The 22452-nt window shown below is 33.8% G+C and overlaps 1 protein-coding gene across 1 annotated transcript; it reads left to right on the top strand.

The window, feature by feature from the left end:
- Positions 1–12659: 12659 nt before the first annotated feature.
- LOC130996052 (plasmodesmata-located protein 6) lies at positions 12660–16879 on the top strand. Its single transcript, XM_057921557.1, has 3 exons — positions 12660–13635; positions 16239–16349; positions 16518–16879. Exons 1-3 carry the CDS (start codon positions 12921–12923, stop codon positions 16529–16531), a joined length of 840 nt encoding a protein of 279 aa, XP_057777540.1. The 5' UTR covers positions 12660–12920; the 3' UTR covers positions 16532–16879.
- Positions 16880–22452: the final 5573 nt, after the last annotated feature.

Below are 22452 nucleotides of genomic sequence, written 5' to 3'. Positions count from 1 at the left end.
ATTGATTATATCCAATCAGAATACATAATTATTTTTTAATATTTATAGTTAATAATTGATTATTAGGATCGATTATTCCAACTATTACTTGTTGGGTATAAGAATAAATAAATAAATAAATCGATTATTCCAACTATTTGGGTAGATAAATTCTAAGTTCTTAACTATTTTTTTGGCACAAGTTTTTTGTTTTGGTAATAATATTTATTTGAATCATATACTACGGTAATAATTATTTTTATAAATGTGTATTATTATATTAATAAATTTATCAGTGTGACAAAAAATGTTGGGAATAGCCGAATAGAGGATCCAAAATTAGTAAATTATGCCTCATTTGTAATAATAATAATAATAATAATAATAATAATAATAATAATAATAATAATAATAATAATAATAATAATAATAAGTTTCTTTAATTTTCCTTTACTTTTTACTCTCACCAAAATTCTTGGGGTTGAAAAACGTCCATGCAATCCAATATGTTTGTATATATACATGCATAATTCATGTTCTGATCATCCATGTTCCATCTTCAACTTTTGTAATATAATATGTTCGTTCCACTTCACTTGACCTAATTCTTTTTTATACGGTTATTTCAAAGAAATAAAATTATAATGTAAAAGTGTGTGAATATATATAAACTCATGTTTATTATAGTAAAAACTGATTATTGAAAAAGAAAATATACCAAATCAAATAAAACAACTCAAAAAAAAAAAAAGTAGATCAAGTTAAATGGAACAAAGGAAATATAGTATAAATTACTTTGAGAAAAATAAGAATTTGGGCCAGGTTGAAGCGGAGCGACTCAAGAGAGAAATAAAGCTATATAGCCTATATATAAAGGAAGAAATGTAGACCCAGAAAAGCAGCGACTCAATATAATACGTTCCAGCCCAACTTTATATGGGTTATGAACACAGATACAAGCCGGATTCTTGGACTCAAAAATACAAAAAAATAACACAATAAATAGATTAAAGATTATATTATATCCAGTCATTTTCTTGTTCTTATATCCAAAGCCATTTTCTTCACCCAAATTGCTTTAGAAAAATCCGTATTTAGATAAAATAGACAGTGAATATTCCACCTTGCAATATAAGTACTTTCTATAAAGATTAAAAAGGAATATCTGGAGACAGAGAGACTGGGCTGGACCCAACTATAAATATGCCATCACACGACCTTTCTCTACATAAAATAAAATAATACTACTAATTATTTAATGATCATGTTTTATGCAATTTAGGTAGACACACACACTTAGCTTAACTCTGACTTCCTATTTTTATATAAAATGTCAAAAAAATCTAGCCATGTCAATGTCATATAGTGTGGAAGTTTCTTGTATTAAACCCCGTTACCGTAAAGACTCAAAACTTAACTTCAAACTCATATTTCAATGATATATTAGCACACGCCCACTCGTGCGATACACAATCAGTATCGAAACTGAACAATTTTTTGAATAAATAAATATGCATGTTAACTATATATAATATAAATATAAATAAATGTAAATATAAATCTAAATAAAAAAATTGAAATTATCCACGACATAATTTCAATAAAAAAACATGAATTCGAAAATATACAAATTTTTAATTTTGTATTTTCAATTACCAATTAATTGATTTTCATTGATAATGTATAAATATATAAATTAACTATTAAAAGTAAGTATAAATGATAATGAGTATCATTATATATCATATAATATTCTAAGATGTTCAAAACTATTTGTTTGCATATAGTTTAATAGTATATTGTTGGACTGCATATTTAATCATATTTATGTGGTCATTTTGTTTTAATACAAATTCTAAAATAAAGTTCCTATACATCATCCAAAGAATTGATTTTGCGAATAGACATGATTCGTTTTCATAATAAAAATGGTCAGTTTATTAAATTTAATTTTATAATATTGAATTATGATGTTGCATTATTTTAGTTGGTGTTTCGATTTTAATAAGAAAAACTTTATCAGAAAAATTGTTTCATCGGTGATTCGTAAGTGCATACATGCCATGTAACTTGAATAAACATGACAACAATTATTTTTATATGCATCAAAATTTTTATTTGTGTATTTTACAGACAAATATTTTTTATTAATGGGTTAGCAGAAAAAATAAAGGGTTGAACGTGTCATTTATTTTCAAAAAATAAAATGTGGAGTATATGATTTAAGTAAATTTGAATAGACATGGTACGACAAAATTAAACTCTTCAATTTACTTTTATTTTATATTTTAAAGAGAAACAATTATGATTATCCAATTAATCATTTTTTTTTGCTTAATAGATAAGTAATTGTCAATAGGAATCCAATTTCTCTTATTAAAATATAACCTAGTTGTAGAAGCTAGACCTAGATTTAATATTTTAATAGCATTAAGAGGAAGGAACCCAGTTTAGACCAATTATGCTAGATATGCTAGTAATAATCAATCCACCAATTTATTCCTACTACGAACATGGTAGCTTTATCACTAATCAGCCATATTCCAACAATTACGGATTGGAGGAACCAATTGACTTTAATCCAATTTAATCTAAGTTGATCAGGTTTAAATAAAATCAGAATTATCTTTAAACACAAAGAATAAATCGAAATCAATAGGAATCAATTATATGATTAAGTAGGTCTCACAAATTATTAAATCAATACTTCATTATTTTCGCCGAATTAAAAAAAAATAATTACTCATAATTAAACTAAGAACAATCAAATAATTAAAAGCAAACATTAAACTAAGCAAATAAAACTTGAATTGAAAATAAAATTGAATCACCAATATTGAAATAACCAAAAGTCGTCTACCACTTTCTTACTCCAACCGCCAAGTTCCAATCACCAAGCTAGAGAAAAAAAAAACTAAAACTAAAGTAAACAAAAGTAATTCTTCCTATCAAAACTAACGTGTAGTGCCCAAGAGAGAAATTAAAATAAAACTCTAACTACTATCCTCTAATGTGCGGCTCCCCTCTGTTGATCAAACTTAAGGGATTTAAATATCCCTAAGTAGCCGTCCCCTAGCATGGGCTTCCCCCCCCCCCCAAAAAAATTAATACTTAATAAAAAAGTTTAAAGCATATGACATCCAAAGTAAATAATTCCAAGCCCAACTCTCATGCATCTCCAAATCCAAGCTAAAACTTCATCAAAATCTCGTTTTTCCTCGTTCCATGCATCCAACTTTCTCTAATTACAAACCATGCAATTCCTGCGCAAAACATACCACAAGTCGGATAATATAGCATAAAAAATAAGCAAAACACTCTAATCTAAATAACTAAAACACACACATCAGAGACAGTCTACAAAAATCCTAAGTTTACTTCTAGAGATATGCAAGGTCATGTTAAAGACCATTTGAAGCTTTATATTAGTTTAAACAAGTGTAAAAGGGCAAAGAAAGAGATACTCTGCAAGCTTGAGGGTAGCTACAAAGATGAGTTCAATAGGTTAGTTGTCTATTGTAAGATTGTTAAGGAATGTATGCATGGAAGTAAGATGGAATTCCAACTGTCCACTAAGCATCTCCAGAATAGAAGAAGAGTTTTTAAGAGAATGTTTGTCATGCTAGAACCTTGTAGGTTGAATTGGATAGGGGGTTCTCTCTTAATGGTTGTCACTTGAAGGGTAAGACATTTGGGTGTCTGTTGACAGCAGTAGGTAAGGATGAGAACGATGGAATTGTTCCTATTGCTTGGGCAGTTGTCAACAAAGAGAACAAGAATAACTGGAGGTGGTTTCTAATGTGGTTGAAGCAGGAGCTAAACCTTGGAACAAGTGGTGAAGTGTCAATAATGTCAAATATGCAAAAGGTATGGCTTTCAAATTCAATTCATATAATTCTCTATCTGCAATGCTTGTGTGTCTAATTATTGAAATTGTGTATAGGGATTGATAGAGGATGTAAAGGAGATCACTCCTGCAGCTGAGCATAGGTGGTGTGCAAGGCATATTTATGCCAATTGGAGCAAAAAGTGGAGAGGTGAAGAGTTAAAGAAAAGGTTTTGGAATATTGCCTGGAGCTCCTACCAGCAGGAATTCAAACACAATTTAGCAAAGATTTCATCCATAAACAAGAAGGCAGCTGAGGACCTACTCCATTATCCTACTGAAAATTGGTGCATGGCTTATCAAAGCACAAGGGCTTTCACATACATGGTTGACAACAACATCAGTGAGTTCATTTCTAATGCTAGAAGATCTTAGAATGTTAGTAATGACTAGAATAAGGGATAGGAAGGTACTTGTTGATCACTGGAAAACAGAATGGTGTCCTAATGCAATGAGATTGTTTGAGGCAAATAAGGCAGCTTCTATGGAGTGTAATGCTCTTTAGAATGGTGATTATGGGTATGAGGTACGTGATGGTGAAGAAAAGCACATAGTATTTGCAGATACTAAGAAATGTAGTTGTAGGATGTGGGATTTGAGTGGTATCCCCTGCCCTCATGCCATTGTTGCCTTCTACTCTAGTACATTGGACCTTTTATCTGTTATGAGCAATTGGTATCATAGCTCAATGTATAAGAAATGTTATGAGCATGCTATTCAGTCAATACCTGGTGTCAAGTTTTGGGATGTGAAGTTTGAAGATTGCATTGAGCCTCCACCTATTGAGAAGAAGGTGGGAAGGCAAAAGAAGAATAGGGTTAGAGCTCAAAATGAGCCGAAGTTGAAACATAAGCTATCAAGGATAGGTAAAACTCAGCATTGCAACATATGTGGAAGTACAAGCCACAAGAAACACAACTGCCCTAATAGGCCTACACAGGTTTATACTTAGCACTACTTCAAATTGAATATTATGATTAGTATATGCACTTACTTTGCTTATTTTGAATGTAGTTGCAAAACCAATCACATGCTTCAACATCTACAAAGTCTTCCAAGAAGAGGGGAGGTTCAATGGCTGGAGTAGGTCTATATGTGAATATGGAGACAGGAAAGAAGTTACTAAATGTAAGTTTGAACAATAGACCATTTGTAGCACTGAATTTCATTTTACTTGAAACTAAATTAGTGTTGTATCATGGTTTACACAGCCCGGAGGATCACAATCAGTTGTGATTGATGAAGGCACACCAAAGGAGGCAGATCCCAATATAAGATTTCCTATACCAAATGAAGCACAGATAAGGAAACAGAAGAGAAAGAGAGGAGAAGACACCTCAACTGAAGGATCAGTGAAGGTGAAGAAGAACATAAGAAACCATTCAAAGCTCCAAGAGGGAAGACATAGGCTGTGGAGCAAGAACCCATCCTTAGAAGAAGTCCAAGAGGAAATAATGTTATCTCAACTGCTGGATCAACAACCACCAGTTGAAATCACATTTAGAATTGGGTTTAACTAGGGCTTTGTGGTTTTTTTTTTTTTTTTTTTCTGGATGATAGTTGATCATGAGAAAACAATGATGGCTTTTTTAACATGAATCATTTTGACAGCAGCTACTGCTACTGATGTTGCACTTCAATTTTTATGAATGAATTCCAGAAATTTTTGAGATTATCCCTGTCATCAATTGTGCTCTCTTTGTGAATTTCATATGATAACAAACAGAAATGCAAAATAAATAAACAACCAAGATGGAAAATTTACATCACTTTAGAAATTTCTTTCATTCATTTCAACAAAAGCAACATACGTTAACAATGAAATTTAACATCAAGCATCTAATACCTACATTCATGCTATATAACAAGCTTGATTATCACAAACCAAGAAATAATCAAAAAAAATGAAAAGAAAACGGCTTCTCCTTCTAAGACCCCTTGACTCTTCTTTCCAACTTGCAATTGCTGACCAAAGATGATCAATTTTAGCTTCCAAATCCATGGGTGCATTCGAACTTTCATGCATCTTTACAAGCTTCATGTTTTCCTTCTTCAATCCGTTTATAACTTCCCGAGCTCTCTCATACATTGGTTCATCATACCAATCAAAAAATCTGCAATTTTGAGTCTGCAAATCCTAAAAATAAGTATTAAAATTCTATTTTTTTTAACAAAAACCAAAGGAGTCATAAACAATTGATGTACCTTCCAATTTTGACACCCATAGAACCTTCTCCCCGGGTTGTCGTCCGTCCATGAAGTCATTCTCGTAGCTTTCAACCTATTGCCTTCAAATTTGCAACGACGATACCCAACCTCATCATCTTCACCATATGTCATCTACCGCGCGACGATGATGAACAGAATCCGGAGCTCGAACTCATGATAATAGTTCGAATCCTAGTATCCTCAGCAAACCCTAACCTAATTGCACTTTAGCTTCTCGATTTCTCTCAATTTCTGCCAAGAGCATTCGAAAATTAGGGTTCTTAATATTTGAACCATAAATCCTAAATACATTACTGTTGCATTTTAGTTGGGGTGGGGTCCACCGCTAATAAATATTAAAAAAAAATTGAAGTTACACGCCGTTTACCGGCCGTTTAAGATGTGGGCTTATTTGCATCCTTCTTTCGGGAGTTCAGGGAGGTCAACCCACTTTGACCGAGTATGTGGGGCTAAAAACTATAGGGGATGTAGTTCAGGGTGCAATGTGCACCTTTGCCCTATATAATATATAGATTTATAATTTTATTGTTATTTAGCTAAGGCACATTCTAATGCATCTGGGTGCATAGTGTACAATAAAATAGTGACCTGTACCTTTTTGTCATGAATCTATTCCGGAATTGCCATAATGAAGTTGCATAAAAACTAGTACATTTTAGTTGGACTTGGCCCTAACTTAATTTGGCAATTAGGTTCCGCATTAATAATTAATATAATTTTTTCCGTTGAAATAAATAAATAATTTTTGCTACATATTAAAAGAAAAATATCCTATGTTTTCTCTATAAACATGATATTCTCCAATAGAATGGTATTTTCGTGAATTTCATGAATAATGTGATGCATAGCGAAACTGATTTCTTAACATGAATTTAGTTTGTAGTATTGCCAATAATCTGTTAGCTATGGGAAGTTTAACTGACAATTCTTTTCGTTAGTGTTCTTTTTGTATAAAATAATTAATAAAAAGGTGTATTTATTTTGTAGGAATAATTCTAGCCAAATACTGCCAAATAATAAAGTAAGATTGCTCTCTTTTTATCCCTACCTTTTTTTCTAGAACTTTTAAATATGCAAAGTTGAAAGGAATATAAATTTAACAGAAAAGGGAGAGGGATGAGGTTGCCCAGTAGCCTATTTTCCTTTTCTCCATTTCAATGGTGAAGTGACTGTCCTTTAACAAGAAAAAATTCCATTTCAATAGAATATTTTAGCACCTTCACTTTATATAGATAGAAATGGTGTTTTTTCACTTGAAAAAACAATTGTATTTATGTTATTTAGCGTTTTGTTGTGTGCGAATAATGAAATTATTTCTCTACACTTATTAAGATGTCAAAGAATTTGAGAATTGTTTGCACAATCTGGCCCATTAAGATTCATATAGTTTCAAAAACTTGGCCCAAAGAAGGTTGCACCTCAAACTACTCCTTTCATTTTTCTTCCTTTTTTGTTGGGGTGTCTTCTTTTCTACGTCCAAACAATTGTAATTCACTCAATTGAAATTTAAAAAACCTTTTCATCATTCCAAAAAAATCTGGTAGTGCATTATATATAGTAATAAATATTTATCTTATAAGTAGTGATATCACAGTTTTTATAGCGTCTACCGTGTACACCTTCAAGCGAGAGCATTAATCTGAGGTGGATGATAATTTCTGATATTTAAGTTGAAAATTTTCTACTGAATTCATTTTCTGTTCAGACATAAAAGGAACATTATATATAATGCATGAAATAGATTTCATGTGGAAATATAATGTATTTGGCTTCCCAACTATACTCACTTTTACCTTTGTCTTTGGGGCATAAACCTTTTTGTCGCAATTTGCAACTCAATTGAACTTATGTTTCGGGCCAAAGTATACAGCTTCAGCAATAATTTATTCTCGTTTCACATGAACTGCATACTCTATATGTGGTTCTAAAAAATTTTGTGCATATTAATTGAACTAAACTAATCTGAATGTGACATATATATGTGCTAACTATTCAAATATACTCACATAAACTATAATAGATAGAAGCCAATTATCATTCATATATATATATATTAGTCATAGTGGTTTAAAATCTAATGCAAATTTGACGAATTAACGATCTGTAGGTTGTAAATAATACTTCCTCCGTCCCACTTCAAATGACCCAAATTCTATTTTGGGTTGTTTCACTTCAAATTACCAAACCCAAATTTAGAAATAAAATTAGGCATTTAACACTACTCTTTGGATTGTCTCACCATCACTTTACACCTTTATCACACATTTCTTAATTTTCGTACCCAATTTTTTTGGGTTATTTGAAGCGGGACGAAGAGAGTAATTTTCTGCAAAATTAGGTTGCAAAGCGAAGAGATGTTGCCTAATTAGTAAAAGCTATCATAGCTAGTTGGTTTATCATATATGAATATTGCACAATCACATGACATAAGCTACCTCCTTATCTCTTTTTTTTTCTCAAATTTTCTTGTGTTGTGGGAACCTCCTTTTACATATGTATATAGCCATATAGGGTTAGTCTTTTTGCAATACCATAAATCTCATGTATTTTTGTGTATACGGTAATGCATTATTATTATTATTATTATTATTATTATTATTATTATTATTATTATTATCATGTATTGTTTGATATATGTACATATATGCAATAATGTGTTTTTCTCACACTTAAATTTTATAAATATATTATTTCCATGTTAACCTGTCGATGTCAAAGTGACGTGATTAAGGGTTTTCGAGTAAAGGCTTTCAATTGCATCACGTGCAGATAAGTGTTGTTCAGGTGCAAGGTAGAAGAACCATAACTTTCAACTCTGGATTAAGGCGTTATTGGGCTAAACTTATTTCAAAAAAATTTATAAGCTTTAATGGCTTATAAAATAAGAATTTATAAGATATACTCCCTCCGTCCCATAAGTAGTGTTTCATTATTTTTTAGCACAGAGATTAAAGAGTGTGTAAAACATAGATAAAATAGATTGATGGAAATTATTTAAATATTATGTATAGAGATAGAATATATTGTCAAAAAGGAGAATGAGACATTACTATTGGGACGGCCCAAAAAGAAAAGTGGGACATTACTATTGGGACGGAGGGAGTAATTTTTAAGAGCTTATAAGTTGTTCAAGTGTTTAAATAATGGACACCTAAAAAAAAGTGTTTAAATAATAGAAGTTATAAGTTAGAGAGAATTTTTTTGCTAGAGAGAAAAAAAAAATTTAAAGAAAAAAAATTGAAGAGAGATAAACTTATTATGGTATATACGATGAAAATAATAAATTATAGTTGAAAAATATTTGTAAAATGATTGTTGCGTATAAGAATATTAAAAAATAAGTTAGGATAGAGAAACTTATTTTTTGGGAGCTTATAAGCTCATGAAACTCATCTGTTTTTGAAGTTACAAGAAGTATTTGAATATAATCAATTATGCAATGCGTGCGGGACCTCAACACCACTCAAAGATGGAAAAACAATAATCAATTATGCAATGCGTGCAGGACCTCAACACCACTCAACGGTGGAAAAACATCATCAATTATGCAATGCATGCGGGACCTCCACACCACTCAACGGTGGAAAAATATCACCGCACGCAGACGACCCGCACGTAAGCGAGAACGCCCTGCATGTGGGACCACAACACCGAACAATATAATACAACAACAATATATCACCACATAAAGTGGGAAAACATCGCCGTCAAGCGGGATTGAATCCAAGATCTTTCACAAATGAGAGTTTTTGGGTGCCACAACTTTGCCACTAGAGCAAGGCCTCATTGGCTCATGAAGGTCATTTTTAAAGCTTATATATCATTTAGGAATTTATTTTATCAAACACTTTGAATAAGCTTATAAATTTTTAAACAATTTATAAACTGTTTAAAAAATTGTTTAGAAGAGCTTATAAGCTCAGCGAAATTAGGGGATTACATCAGTTTGATGATTTTCTAGAGTCTCTTGGGGGTGGGTGTTTAAATGGAGTCGTGTCTTTAATGCTTATGACTTTTATGATTTTCTGGAACTTTGGAATTGCATTTGCAGATTGGAGTTCGATCACAATCGACCAGATTTTCGAACTTGGGCGATTTCAAAAGATGGGATGTTTCATCCAAGGGACTTGTATTTCGCCAATGCAAATGCATCACTAAGTGAGGAAGAAGTTATAGATCATTGGCCATGATTGTGGTGGAAAGCCATTCCGTTGAAGATTTCGGTTTTTGTTTGGAAAGCAATGCCTTATAGATTGCCAACGAATGATAATTTAATTAAAAAATGAATTTTACACTCGCAGGAAGACGGTGTTTGTGCTATGTGTTGGGCTCAAAATGAATCTTCGTGCCATGTTCTTCTTACCTGCTACGAGGCACTCCTTGTGTGGTCTAAGGTTTGTGAATGGATTGATCGTCATTTGCTTTATGCGGCTGTTTTGAAAGAGCATTTCGAAGATTTTGTGAGTTTTGGTTTTGGGAAAGTGAAGAAGAAAATTCTTGGTCTTATCTGGCAATGTGTTGTGTGGAGAATTTGGAAGGCGAGAAATGAGAAAATTTTCAAAAATTCAATACCGATCGCAGAGAACATCATGGAGAGTATTAAATTCTGCTCATAGAAATGGTTGAAGTCGCAGTATCCATCATCTTTTTATGTCTCACTGTATGAGTGGAGTTCACATCCTATCGATTGTTTGCCGACAAATCTTTATTTTCTTCTTTCTTTTGTTTTCAGTTTGTTGCTTTCAGATTGTTGGAGATGTCATTTTTATGAGTACCTCTGGTACTCTGTTTGGTGGAATGAGAATTTCTTTATTACTTTTTAAAAAAGGGGGATTAAATCATTAATGGAGAGCTATTAAGCAGAGTTCGACTGTATTTAAAACTAGATGTTACTATAAATCTTTTCTGTCATGTTCGTAGAGAAGCTAATAGAGTGGCTAATTGTTTGGCAAATTTTGCCGCGGTCTCGTCTGGTGTTTCGATCTGGGAGTCAAGCTTTCCGACTTGGCTCTCGGATATTGCTGTTCGCGATCTTTAATTTAATAGATATCTTTTCCGTTCAAAAAAAAAAAAAAAAACACGCGTCCAATTAACCCTTGGCCTTGGGTCATATAATTTCTCCTTATCCGTAGTGTTTATGGTCAGGGGCCAGATCACCTAATCCTAATTACTCCTATCCATCTTTAATTGCATATCATTTTCTGCTATGTACTCATCAATATATAATTACTTAGTTGAAAATGCTGTGCTTACACATAAATGAGCCATTCTCTATTTGAAATTTGTCCCCTCTCTATAGTTTTTTCTCTACGGTTCTAGAACTTTCTTGTTCACGTCTTAAGATTGAAAACTACTAGCATTTCTTTTTTTTCTTTTTTCTTTTTTGAGAATAGATTAGTATTATTCATTTAAAAAGTAGGTGATTGATCTAGCTTCAGATACTAGTGCGCAAACAGTAGACCACACACACTCATACGAGCAATAAAACTTCTTAAAAAATATGTGAAAAATTAGTAAACTCATTAAAATAATGTTTTTCCCAGTCTTGTGAAATAATATATAGATCAGTTTCATAAAAAAAATCCCAAAAAAGGTTCTAAATCATACTCCTACGACATTTCTAGGGGAAAAGTTGAAACTGGATCCTTTTATCATTTTTTTGTTTTAATTTGTTACAATCAAAGAAAGGAAAAAACCCACTTACTACACCTTAACTCTCCTAGGTGACTCGAACCCCCAACCTATTAGTTGAAGGAGAAGCGTCTTACTAACAGATTGCGCTTCATCGTCAAAGATAATAGTAAAACATATAAATATAGGATAGATCTATGCGTTCCTTTAAAATAAATAGGATAAATCTATATATTTATGGATTTTATAATTTTTTAATTTATACATATGTATAATTAACCTCTCGTCGACTAGGAAACTGAAGAAATTTCGCCATCAATATTTTAGAGACATCACATAAATATAAAGTCTCGTCGACTAGGAAATTAAATATGAACGAGAATTTATTATATATCGCGCGTGGTCGAAATTGTTCCCACTGGAATCACCTTTTTGAAACACACACATATATACCAATCTGCCTTTCAACAAAGTTGGATTATTCCAGCATTATGCAAGTCTTGGTCAAGTTGTATTAGGTGAGACACCTTGATTAAATTACACCACCATTAGTCTTTCTTGCAAATTTGCATAACTAACCTCTTTATATTGTATGGCCAGTGAAATTTTTCACTTAACAAAATAATTAATTAATTGGTATATACACTGTCCATCCTCTTCAAATTGTATACTATATTCTAATTACATGACAAGTAGGAGTATAAATTTAGCTAATGTAGCACCATTATATTAATTAGGTTCACACTCGAGCATAGCATTCACTTCGGACCATACTCTACAACATTGGGTAGCCCACACCTCTTCAAATACCCATTCGCATTGTGGATTAGAATTTCATTTATGTATATTTATTTTTTTAGTCAATAAGGATGGAGGATTAACATACGCACTCTAATTGCTGAATTTTATAAAGAGGGGGGAAGAGGTATATTCATGATTAAAGAAGTAATTAAATGGATTAGGAGCAATAGAAAAGTAAGAAAGATGAGTTTGAGAAGGGAGCCCCAGCCCCCACAGAGAAATGAGTGAGGAAACTTCCCTTATACCTATTTATATATTCATCACTGCACACTCGATCAAAATCAGCATACTGTATTTCTTCCACACTCATCCCGTAACGCCCAAACACACAACTTGATCATATACATATATATATACCTCTCTCTCTGTGTCTCTCATAAAATTAATTAAAGAGATGAACATGCAGTCTGTGTGGGTATTAGTGATGATAATCCTGACGCAGCTATCAAAAAGCTGCTGCAGCTCTTCCCTGAATTCGTTCATATACGTGGGGTGCTCCCAACTGAAATACAACCCGGGCAGCCCCTACGAGTCCAACGTCAATTCAATACTCACCTCCATCGTCAACTCCGCCTCCTACGCCAACTACAACAACTTCAAGATCTCCCTTCCCGGTTCCGCCGCCGGCGACGTCGTCTACGGCCTCTTCCAGTGCCGCGGCGACCTCGCCGCCGCCGACTGCCGCCAGTGCGTGTCGGACGCGGTGGCCCGCCTGGGGGCCACCTGCACGGGGGCGTCGGGCGGGGCGCTGCAGCTGGAGGGGTGCTTCGTGCGCTTCGACAACGCGTCGTTCGTCGGGGTGGAGGACAAGACGGTGGTGTCGGAGAAGTGCGGGCCCATGGTGGGGGAAGAGTCGGACGTGTTGACTCGGCGGGACTCGGTGCTGTCGTACCTGGGGGCGGGCGGCCAGTACTTCCGGGCCAGCGGGGCGGGGAAGGTGCAGGGCGTCGCGCAGTGCGTGCAGGACTTGAGCGTGCCCGAGTGCCAGGATTGTGTCTCGGAGGCCATCCAGCGGCTGAGGGCGCAGTGCGGCTCCGCTGCGTGGGGGGATATGTTCTTCGCCAAGTGCTACGCGCGATACTCCCAGCGTGGTTACACGTCTAAGACAGGTACTCACTTTAAAAAAGACGCTAAATGTGTGCGTGTGTTGGTCTAGTACGGTCTTTAAATTTCTTTGTTTACTTATATAATTAAAAAAAAAAAATCACTAAATTTCGTCAATAATAAAATCCGTCCGTCGTTAGTTCAAGCGACGGCCTCAACCCGACTCTATAATTTGACTGTAGCTGATAAAATAAACATGGGAGAGTTATTTGTCGTAAATTTAGGAAAGGATTAGGGGCTTAAAATTTTGAGCGTCGATGGTCAAATCATTTTGGAATACGTATATTGAGAATTTGAAGATTGGAATATAAGACGAAAAACGTTATGAAATAGAGGGTTTGCTCTGATTTTAGAGAGTGGACCCCATCTTATTAACATAATATGACTATATGACATGTCTAGATCATATATAGCCTACTTAGTTTTTACTGCTTAGTTGCCATCTCCAGAGTAATTGTGTAACAAAGAGTCTGTGATTTATACATAAGCAAATGTGTAGACTGCATAAAATATGTACGATTTTAAGCTTTCTAGATCGCGAATTTAAGGATGAATTCATCGCATTATTGAATAAATTCATAAGTTTCAAATTCTAGAGGTGATATATTTTTTTTAATTAATAATTTATTAGTACAAATTTTAATATTTTATAATATTAAAATTTAATTCATAGTATATCATCGATACCTTTACTCATTTAAATCACTCAAATATATATTTATTATTATATACTATAATATTTAATTTGGGACTAATTTTGGTGCACGTGGGATTCCCTCTAGTGTTGGCAATAATGGAAATGACGAGTTCTTGTGGAAATGAATTCGTGTGTCTTGGAAAAAATATATATATATATAATAAAATTGCAGTTTTGGCCTTTTTTCTTTTTCTATTGCATGTCAATTTTTTTGCTCATATACTCTCTTATGATCATGCCGTGAGCTTCACATAATTGAATAACAAGGAAAAGGAAAAAGTTGAAGCAAAGGTTCCATTTCTTCTTCTTTTTTTGTTTGCTTTTGGGTGCGGTAAAATTATGAATAAGGCCGGCAATTCTTTTCAATTCAAGAATCTCTCCCACACCATGCTTATTCCAAACCGGAAAGAAGAAGGAAAAAAAAAAGTTAACTTTAAACTTTCATTAGTGAATTTGTAACCTATTAATTTTGTTACTGTGTGTTTATAGAAGGTGAAGGTAATACATCAAATAAAATAATACTAATATAGGAACTTTGACTTGTTTACTTCTAATTGTGTAGATTATATTAATAGCTTAATAGATAATGATGTATAGGCTTAGAGTAATATTGTATATCCACCTAATAATTAAGACTATGAATTAAAAATTAAGGCCATTATTGTAGTTTAAGGTCCGGATTATAAAGTCCGCGCCCCACGTTGCTACTTATACAATACAAAAATTAATACTTCTCAAAAATAAAAACTAGTAGCAAATCATTATCAGTATAAACATTTCCCTGAATATGTGCGTGAAAAGACAATAAGGGTGCATATAAGAATATATATAACTTTTATACTTTACTTTATTATCTAGATGCCAAATAGTACTACCCTTTTGGGAATAAAAATTCCAAAAAAAGGGCCGATATGGAGCAAATAATTCCTTTTTTTTGTGGAGTTTTTTTTTTTAAGGAATTTGGTAGAGCTATTCTTCTGCTTTTAAGTTTTAATGACTCGGTTTGCAAATATATTTGGTTCGTCGATGTTAGAATTTGACTTACCGAGTTAAAATAGAATAGTGGGACATGGGATATTTCAGGTAATTTTTCAAAATAATATGAAATTGATTATTATTATTTTTTTTAGTAGATGAAATTGATTATTCTAGAAACCGTTTGTGCATCTTTTCACAATTTGAAAAGTGTGTATTCAACTGATTGCCGTGACAAAGAGAACATTTTAGGCACTAAGCTAGGACTGAAGTTAAAGAAACTAGTTTCTTTTTGGTATTTTAACACTTGTTTGTTTGAAATTTATAAAAAATATTTTCCGAACACTTGTATATTAAACAAAATCTTGAACAACTTGCAAAAGTGAATGAATAATTGAGAACCGATTGGTTTTTAATGTTTTGAATACTATGTCTTCATAGGTAAACACAATGAATTGATCTAAAATCATTGATAGAACTAAAATTCATGATCTTTTAATCATGATATTACTACCCCACGAACAAGGAGAATCCATTATGCATTTTGAACCAATAGTTGAGATTCTAAAGTTTGTTTATTAATCTTACTTTTTTACTATCCGTAACTGCTACTGATCATAAGTACATTTTTTACACTTTGAATTAAAATGCATCGAGTCCTTTGTGTTAAAAGTGGTCTAAGGTTTCGTCTCCATTGTCCTCCTCCCCTGATTCAATAATAATAATAATAATAATAATAATAATATTGTTTAAGGTCTTGGGTTCGAGTCCCTTTTGACGCAGTCTTTAAATTTATTTATTTAATAATAATAATAATAATAATAATAATAATAATGTGTTGACATGATTTATTAGTAATTAATAACATGTTTATAATTTAATGTTGAGTGATTAGTTTTCCATGAGAAACTAAGAATTTATTCTGTATTTGTACAGAAAATGATGATGAGGTGGAGAAAACACTAGCCATTTTCATTGGACTTGTAGCTGGTGTAGCAATACTCGTGGTCTTCCTCTCTTTCTTGAGTAAAGCTTTAGATCACAAAGGTTACTCATCTAAACTTTCCCACTAAAAAATGAATTTCTTTTAATTAATTGCATTTGTAAATGGTGAATTAAATACTTTCCCACTAAAAAATGAATTTCTTTTAATTAATTGCATTTGTAAATGGTGAATTAAATAAGCCAAAGTGATTAACATTTCTTCAACTGCAGGTGGCGGCAAATAAGCAAATTACGTTGCAATCATTCGGTAAATTTCCTTTCTTTGGGTTAATCCTTTTCTTTTACCTTAAGTGAGAGCAACAAAAAAAAGTGAAGAAGGAAGATTTGATTTGGTCCGTGCCTCAATCTTGTTGTAGTTTTCATGAATAAAATTCGTTACACTTTTGTAAAAAAGGTGTTGATTCCGCAACGACGATCGAGATCATTTTAATACCTAATAATTAGGCTAGCCATTTTCATTTAATTGTTATCGTATAGAATGTATTTTTGTCATGCTGCACCATTCATTATGGTTAATTCTTCAATTTCATTTCTAATTCATGAGGAATACTCCACTCATTTAAATCCTTCAATCTTATCGGATTCATTTATTTACTGTTCTGATAATTAATCCTTCAAATCTGATCAATTTTTAATATTTTCTATAGTAATAATATGTGGCGATCGAGCATGTGAATGGCAATATAGTCAATCAAGATCTAGTAACAGTATAGTTAATATCTGAGATCAAATATCATAGATTTGAATGCGTCGTCATGTAATTTTCGAAAATTATTTGTTCTTTCATTAAAAAAATTAAAGTTCTCAATATTTTGCAAATCGAAATTCATGTGGTTATTTGATTACGGTTTCGAACTCCACTATTGTATTTAAAATGCACTCGTGAATAGTTAATTTGCTTGCTAAAGTATGTGTGTGTGAGTGCGTGAAATTCATTAATTTTATGTTTTACTCCCTTCGTACCATGAAGCAAGATCTAGTTCTTTTTGACACGAAAATTAAGAAATTGATATTTTGTGTGTTAAGTGTAGTAGGTGAAAAAGTGAAAATGTGAATAAAGAGTAAATTTTTTACTATTTTTAAAAACTGATCTTGTTTCGTGGGACAGACCTAAAAGAAAATTTGGTCTTGCTTCATGGATGGAATATTTCACTAGTGATCACCGATCATAAACAACTTAAGTTCAACTATTAGTTAAAAGTTTTATATACTCATCAATCTACTTAAATATTAAGAGATAAATAAAAATTAAAATATCAAATCTCATTATGCTGTTGCTGAATTTGACTGGAACAGAAAGATAAATGTCACAAAAGTAGCCTAGTGTCAATGTCATAAAGCACTAACAACAATGATGGAGACAATATTCCCTAAACTTTATGTAGCAAATTGAAATGCGAGACTAATTTTATAAATTAAAAGGTACAAATCAAATTAAATTTGTATGTTAATAAGTGGAGGCAAAGATACGAACTAGGAGCATGTCTCCAAAGTGATTAGAATCTTCTCTTTCATCAATTATATGACTCTCATTTTTATATTTTTGTTTTAATTAGGTAGAATATTATATCACTAAACTCTTTATGTCATCTCATTAGCCCACCAATCCTTATCTTACTTCGGTTATTGACTGCTCACTTACGTTTGGTGCTCTAATTAAATCAGGTTGTTTAATCTAACAATTTGAGGGGTAAATCTCTCCTAAATTTTCTTATATTATGAATAAATAAACTTATAAACAAAACACGTATGAAATGGAAATAAAGTTTTTGACATTTTTGGGTCTTCCTTTTTTTCGCCTTTCAAAGATTCAAAGATTTAAATATGCATCATTTTTTAAACATCTATTTACCGTTTAGTGATTGACTAACATCTATAGAGTGAGAATTTAGGAGCTCAGAGCTTGCTCAAGCTGCGACTAATTGAATGGATTGGAAAGTGTGGAAAATCTATTTATCCATAATGATTGCTTAATTTTATCTATTAATTGTCTTATCGGATTTGATGAAAGTCCGTCATTCTTTAATTTTTTTTAATGGTGAATTTCTTGTAAATATTCATAGGATAGCTAAATTTCGATTTTAATCAATATTATTTTTTTAATTAAGTATAAATTTTAAATATTTTGAAATTCAACCAGAGTTAAAATTCTAGGCATATTTAATTCATCACACGTACTTACAACATGATTTAGTAATCTGATATGAGTTACAATATCTAAATCATGTGTAGACTACTAAATCATGTTGTACAATATCTTTTCAATACAAAATAACACTTAGATTCGGGTATTATAATCAACTTATATAAAAAATAGGGCAAATAGCATCAAAATTCCTATACTTTCCCCGAATTCGCATTTTTCCCCTGACTTTAAAAATTCGTGTTAGAATCCTTGACCAGTGATTAAGTTCGCAATTTTCCCTTAATTAATTTTCCGGCGACTAACTCCAATGACGTGTCACTTATGTTGCATAATTTTACCGAGTCATTAATATAGCAAAAACATCGTCGTTTTGGCTACAGAATTATTTAACCCTACCAAATCAATTTGTAAAAAGTAAAACTAAGAAGGTAAAAAAACGAAGAGTCACTCACACTGTGTCATCTTCATCGGCTTCTGAGGAAGAAGGAAAGTCCGATATCTCCATTTTCAAGCGTTCCAACTGATTGCATCATCATCGGCGATGGCTAATCCGTAAGTGTGCTTCCTTATAGATGTTATTTTGAGTTTAATTTTTCTGGAAAAAACGAAGGGAAGCTCTGAAATGCATGTATGTGGAGAACCTTTGTAAAGTTAAGTTTTGCAATGCATGTTGTCAAACTTATGTTGATGATTGATTCTTTATTGTTTTGCTTGTTACAATGATACTTTTACCTTGTTTGTGCGTCATGGGGGTGGGTTTGAACCAGTTAATGGTGCAGATCACTATGTTGGGGGTGTGATTGAGATTAGGTCTCGTCTTGATCCTGACTTATTTGGATATTTTGACTTAACTGAAATCGTAGAACAAATAGGGTACACGAAATGGGCTGATATTTGGTGGAGAACACCTGAAACTAGTACCTATAAGACTATAAATGCAGACAGGCAGGTTATGGAACTTTTAGGTCATCTAGAGTCTGACCAACGGGTACTAACTGTCTATGTTGAGGGAGGGGAGATGGGAAACAATGATGATGCTATTGATTTAGGTCAGGACAATGAAATGGGGGATGTTGATGGGCAGGCTGATGCTTTAGGTGTTGAAGGGCAGGGTATTGAGGTGCAGGCTGCTGATTTAGTTGTTGAAGGGCAGGGTATTGAGGGGCAGGGTGTTGAGGGGCAGGGGGTTGAAGGGATAGAGGGTGGAGATGGAGAGGGTCCTCTAGATGATATGAGTGAAGATGATGATGACTATACCCCTTCTATAGAGGGTTCTGATGATGATTCAGCATTGGATGGTTTAGCAGAGGATGAGCTAGTGAGTGATGATGAGGAATATGTCCAGTCAAGAAGGAACTTAGCAAACAAGCCCAATGTTTTTGAGCTCATTGATGACAATGTTAGGACAGAACAAGATTTGGTAGGTGAAGTAGATGTAGAATCTGAATATGATGCTAGTGAAGGGGATGTTGACTCATCTGAAACTGATGAGGAGGGAGTTGTTGTTAGAGGTAAACCAAAGAAGCTACTTTATGACCCTAAGTGTAACCACAAGGACTTAGATCTCTGTCTATGCCTTAGATTTCAAGATGGCTGGCAATGCAGAGAGGCCATTCAGGCTTGGGCAATTGAGAATCACAAGCATGTCCATTTCAAGAGGGTGTCAGGGGAGTTTTGTGAGGCATTTTGTAAGAAAGGGTGTCCTTGGAGGATTTATGCAAGTAGAGTCAGTGGGGATGGATCTTTCAAGATCAAGACAGTTGGGGGTAGACATAGATGTTCAAAGGCTATGAATAATAAGCTAATGAGTAGTAATTGGATAGCTAAGAGGTACATTAATGTGTTTAGAGTTAGGCCAAGTTTGTCAGTTGTTGAGTTGAGGGAGGATATCTGGCAGAGGTATGCAACTAAAGTGCATAAGGATAGGCTATACAGAGCAAGACAGAAGGCTCTGGAGCTTATTCGAGGGACTGTGACTGAGCACTATGCTCTAATCAGGAGATACTTGGCTGAGAATAGAAGAGTGGATCCGGAGGGGAGTTTTGAGTTGCTGTTGGCAGAGGGAGGTGAATTCAAGGCTTTGTATATGGGCTATAACTCATTGAGGAAGGGATTTAAGGCAGGCTGTAGGCCAGTGGTGGGCCTAGATGGCTGCCATTTGAATACTTTTCTATGAGGTATTCTGTTGTGTGCAATAGGCAAAGATGAGAATAATCAAATGTATCCCATAGCTTGGGCTGCTGTAGAGATAGAGAATGAGCATTACTGGACATGGTTTATGAAATGTCTGGTTGAAGATCTTCAGATTGGGAGTGGAGATGGATGGACTTTTATATCAGATCAACAAAAGGTATGACATGCAATGTTTCTTTATATTTGATATAGTGTATCAAACCTGCCATATGTATTGATTCTGATGTTTGATTATTGCCACAGGGTCTTGAAGCTGCTGTCAATCTTCTTGTACCTCATGCCGAGCATAGAAATTGTGCTCGGCATGTGATAAACACTCATTTTGCATTACTTTTAGGAGTGTTTAAGTGTTCAAAGTGCTAGAATTATGCTTGGTTGTGATATCATTTGGTTTAAGTTTCATATTCTTTTGTGATATTACTTTTGGGTATGGTTTTGGTCATTTTGCTATAGGTTTGAGTGTTTTGAAAGCTACATATGGATGTTGAAGATCCAAATATCAAGTTACAAGTGTTCCGGATGCGAAAATCGACGAAACGAGCTTGAAGAGCTAGAGAAAATGAAGAAACGGAGCTGCCGGCGATCAACCGGCGACCCAGCCGGCGACCGCCGGCTCATGAAGGAAAATACTGCAGCAGCCGGCGACCCAGCCGGCGCCCGCCGCGCAGCCCGCCGAGAAATCGGCGTGGCTGGCGATCGAGCGGCGCCCGCCGGGCGCCCGCCGCGTACAGAAGGAAAATAAAGAAGGAGGCGGCGACCGCCGGGTGCCCGCCGTGCGACCGCCGCGAGTCCGGGTTTTTGCGTTTTTATTCGTTTTTCAAAGTCTTTTCGAGCTCAAACTCTGTAGTTTTACCCTGACACTATATATAGGTCTTCTTTGCACCTATTCAGGGTTCCGAGCTTTAGTTTTTCAGTTCCCAGATTTTATCTTTCAGTTTTCTAGCTTTCAGAATTTCATTGCTTTCTAGTTTTCAAGGCTTGGATCAAGACTGAAGATTCAAGCCGCTACAATCGTTTTTCATTCGGTTTTTATACAATTTAGTTTTTATAATTGTGTTCTTTTTAATTATGTTTATGTTTTATTTTAGCATGTCTGGCTAGTCTCCCTTAGCTGATTCTAGGGTTTGTAAATAGTTGATTGAATTTATGTGATTTATTTGTTAATACCTTTGTGCCTTCCAGTTTTTGATTCATAATTCCTGGTGCTTATTTTCTTGTGAATTATCTGATCAATAGTTTGCATGTTTAGCTATTCGGTTTGAGACCTAGCGGAGATAACTGTTTAGCGGATTCAGGAATGTATGATATGATTTTAACCTTGAGACCTAGCGGAGATAGGTGAATCATAGGGAGCTATTCTTAGGAGCTATTGGGAGTTAGTAGATTTTCTTGAGACCTAACGGAGATAGAGAATTTACTAATCTACGATCGTTGCTGCTCTAGCGAGAGTAATTGATTAATTAAGCGATCTCTCATCATAACTGGATTAAACTGGTACATAGGATTAATAGATTTATTATGTGGATTTAGTTAATGAATTTACTACCCTAGGATCAGTTGTCTTTTAATTTTTGATTTTTCCTACAATCTTTTCATTACTGTTATTTGCGTTCTAGTTTAAGTTAATTAAACCTTCCTGCGTTCGTTTACTTGCATACTGTGAGAGTCTGTTTAGGAGATAGATAGAGTGATTTCGTCATAATAGTCTCTGTGGATACGATATCCGATTGCTGTTTATACTACGATTACACCGTGTTAGTTGCGGTATTTTTGTTGCTAATAAAATAGTGATCAACTTTTTGGCGC

The sequence above is a fragment of the Salvia miltiorrhiza genome, chromosome 7, assembly GCF_028751815.1.
Source record: "Salvia miltiorrhiza cultivar Shanhuang (shh) chromosome 7, IMPLAD_Smil_shh, whole genome shotgun sequence".
NCBI lineage: Eukaryota > Viridiplantae > Streptophyta > Magnoliopsida > Lamiales > Lamiaceae > Salvia > Salvia miltiorrhiza.
The sequence above is the reverse complement of the archived record's forward strand: the minus strand, read 5'-3'. Positions and strand labels throughout refer to the sequence as shown.